This window comes from Myotis yumanensis, unplaced genomic scaffold (genome assembly GCF_028538775.1).
Source record: "Myotis yumanensis isolate MYYU_CA2020_CCGP unplaced genomic scaffold, mMyoYum1.0.hap1 SCAF_12, whole genome shotgun sequence".
NCBI lineage: Eukaryota > Metazoa > Chordata > Mammalia > Chiroptera > Vespertilionidae > Myotis > Myotis yumanensis.
The window spans coordinates 16,498,016-16,499,950 of record NW_027223763.1 but is presented as its reverse complement, the minus strand read 5'-3'; the positions used below and the strand labels follow the sequence as shown (position 1 = coordinate 16,499,950).

The 1,935-nt window shown below is 55.2% G+C and overlaps 1 protein-coding gene across 1 annotated transcript; it reads right to left on the bottom strand.

Moving 5' to 3' along the window:
• OR5C1 (olfactory receptor family 5 subfamily C member 1) lies at positions 1–1,005 on the bottom strand. The gene has a single exon (XM_070431174.1). It carries the CDS (start codon positions 1,003–1,005, stop codon positions 1–3), a length of 1,005 nt encoding a protein of 334 aa, XP_070287275.1.
• Positions 1,006–1,935: the final 930 nt, after the last annotated feature.

The following is a 1,935-nucleotide window of genomic DNA, read 5'->3' as shown; positions in this document are numbered from 1 at the left end:
TCATCTGGTCACAGTCCGTCCTACACTGCCCCCTCGGGCCTGTCCCCGGGGACCCCGCCGGGGGCAGCAGAATCGGGTCCAGGTCCGTCCGAGGGCCTCCTTGACCTCCTTGTTGCGGAGGCTGTAGATGAGCGGGTTGAGAGCTGGGATGACGAGGGTGTAGAACACAGATGCCATCTTGTCGGTGTCCAGGGCGTAGCTGGAGCTGGGGCGCAGGTACATGAACGTGAGCGTCCCGTACAGCATGGCCACGGCCACGAGGTGGGAACCGCAGGTGGAGGCCGCCCGCCACCGGCCCTCGGCCGAGCGCATGCGGATCACGGCCCCGGCAATGCAACCGTAAGACGCGACGATGGCCAGCACCGTGGCGGTCTGAATGCCGCCACAGACGGCGAAGAGGAGGAGTTCATTGAGGCTGGTGTCATCGCAGGAGATGGCCAGCAGCGGAGGGATGTCGCAGAAGAAGCTGTTGACCTCCCGGGAGCGGCAGAAGCTCAGGCGGAAGGTGAAGGTTGTGTGGACCAAGGCGCTCACTGCGCCCCCCAGGCCCGAGGCTCCCAACAGGGTCAGACACAGACGCCGTGACATGGCCGTGGTGTAGAGAAGAGGGTTTCCGATGGCCACGTAGCGGTCATAGGCCATGGCCGCCAACAGGCAGCACTCGGCATCAGCCAGCCCCGCAAACACAAACATCTGGAGGGCACAGGCCGTGTAAGGGATGGTGGCGCGGGGCAGCAGCAGGTCCACGAGCATCTTGGGGCCGATGGCGGAGGAATAGCAGGCGTCCAGCAGGGAGAGGTTGGCCAGGAAGAAGTACATAGGCGTGTGCAGCCGGGCATCCACGCGGATCAGCAGCACCATGCCCACATTCCCCAGTAGGCTCATCAGGTAGACGGGCAGGAAGACCAGGAAGAGGGTCAGGCGCAGGTCCCAGCGACCTGTGATGCCCAGGAGGATGAATTCAGCAGGGACCACCCTGGCCCCGGTGACATTCTCTAGAGTCATCCTGCTGGACAGAGACGGGAGGGGGGCACAGCAAAAGGGAAAGGAGAGAAAGGTCATCACCATCTTGGAGGAGAAAGCACTTTGTTGGGAAGTCAGCTACACTTGCGTTTCAGTCTTTATTGTGCAACAAAATTGCTGTGTGACCTTCCACAAGCGGTATCACCTCTTAAAACTTTAGTTTGTAACGCCGAGACATCACACTATTTGACCTTCATAAGCGCAGGAGCCCTGTCTGTCTACTTTACTTTTAAAGCATTCCAAAGTGAATTAGTTCTGAGGACATTGCCTGGCACGTAGTAGGTGTTCAATACGTATTTGTTAAATGAAGGAAGTGTTTGTGTCCCTCACCTCATCGAGCATTTCGGGCCAAGCCTAATTCTTTCCTCTTTACTTAGGAACACAGAATTTTATGGGTCTTCCCCTCTCCTTGGTGTGTGTGTGGGGGGCGTCCCTAGTGGAGTTCAGACAACCTCTAGGGGAAGAGAAAACTTTGGGGTTCCAGGTCCACCCAACTACATGTTCTCCAGGAGTGATGCCAGCCGACTGGCTGGCATTCTGCATCCAGAAATCAGTTGGTGGCAAACCCCTGTGTGTTTCTGTCTGTCCACATGGAAAGCAAACACTACTCACCTTCACAAAGTGATGAGTGGAGCTGTTTGAGCACCTCTCCATTTCTCCATCTGTAAAACGGGAACAGTTAGACTTCAGGGCTTTTAAGTTGCTATGGAAAATTTGATCTCAAGGACCCCCAAATTTCAGTTAAGTAGCTGTTACGAAGTGTGTGTGTTTGTGTGTGTGTGTGTGTGTGTGTGTGTGTGCATGCGCGCACACAAAACATATAGAGTTAATTCTCCATTAATTTATCTGTTTCCTTATTGCTCAGGAGGAGTGAGTCTGTCAATCTAGGGTATCTTTCCTTGAAAGTAAGAA

Excerpts from the sequence above, each read along its gene's own strand:
- OR5C1 (XM_070431174.1), bottom strand. The coding sequence starts at position 1,005 with ATGACTCTAGAGAATGTCACCGGGGCCAGGGTGGTCCCTGCTGAATTC.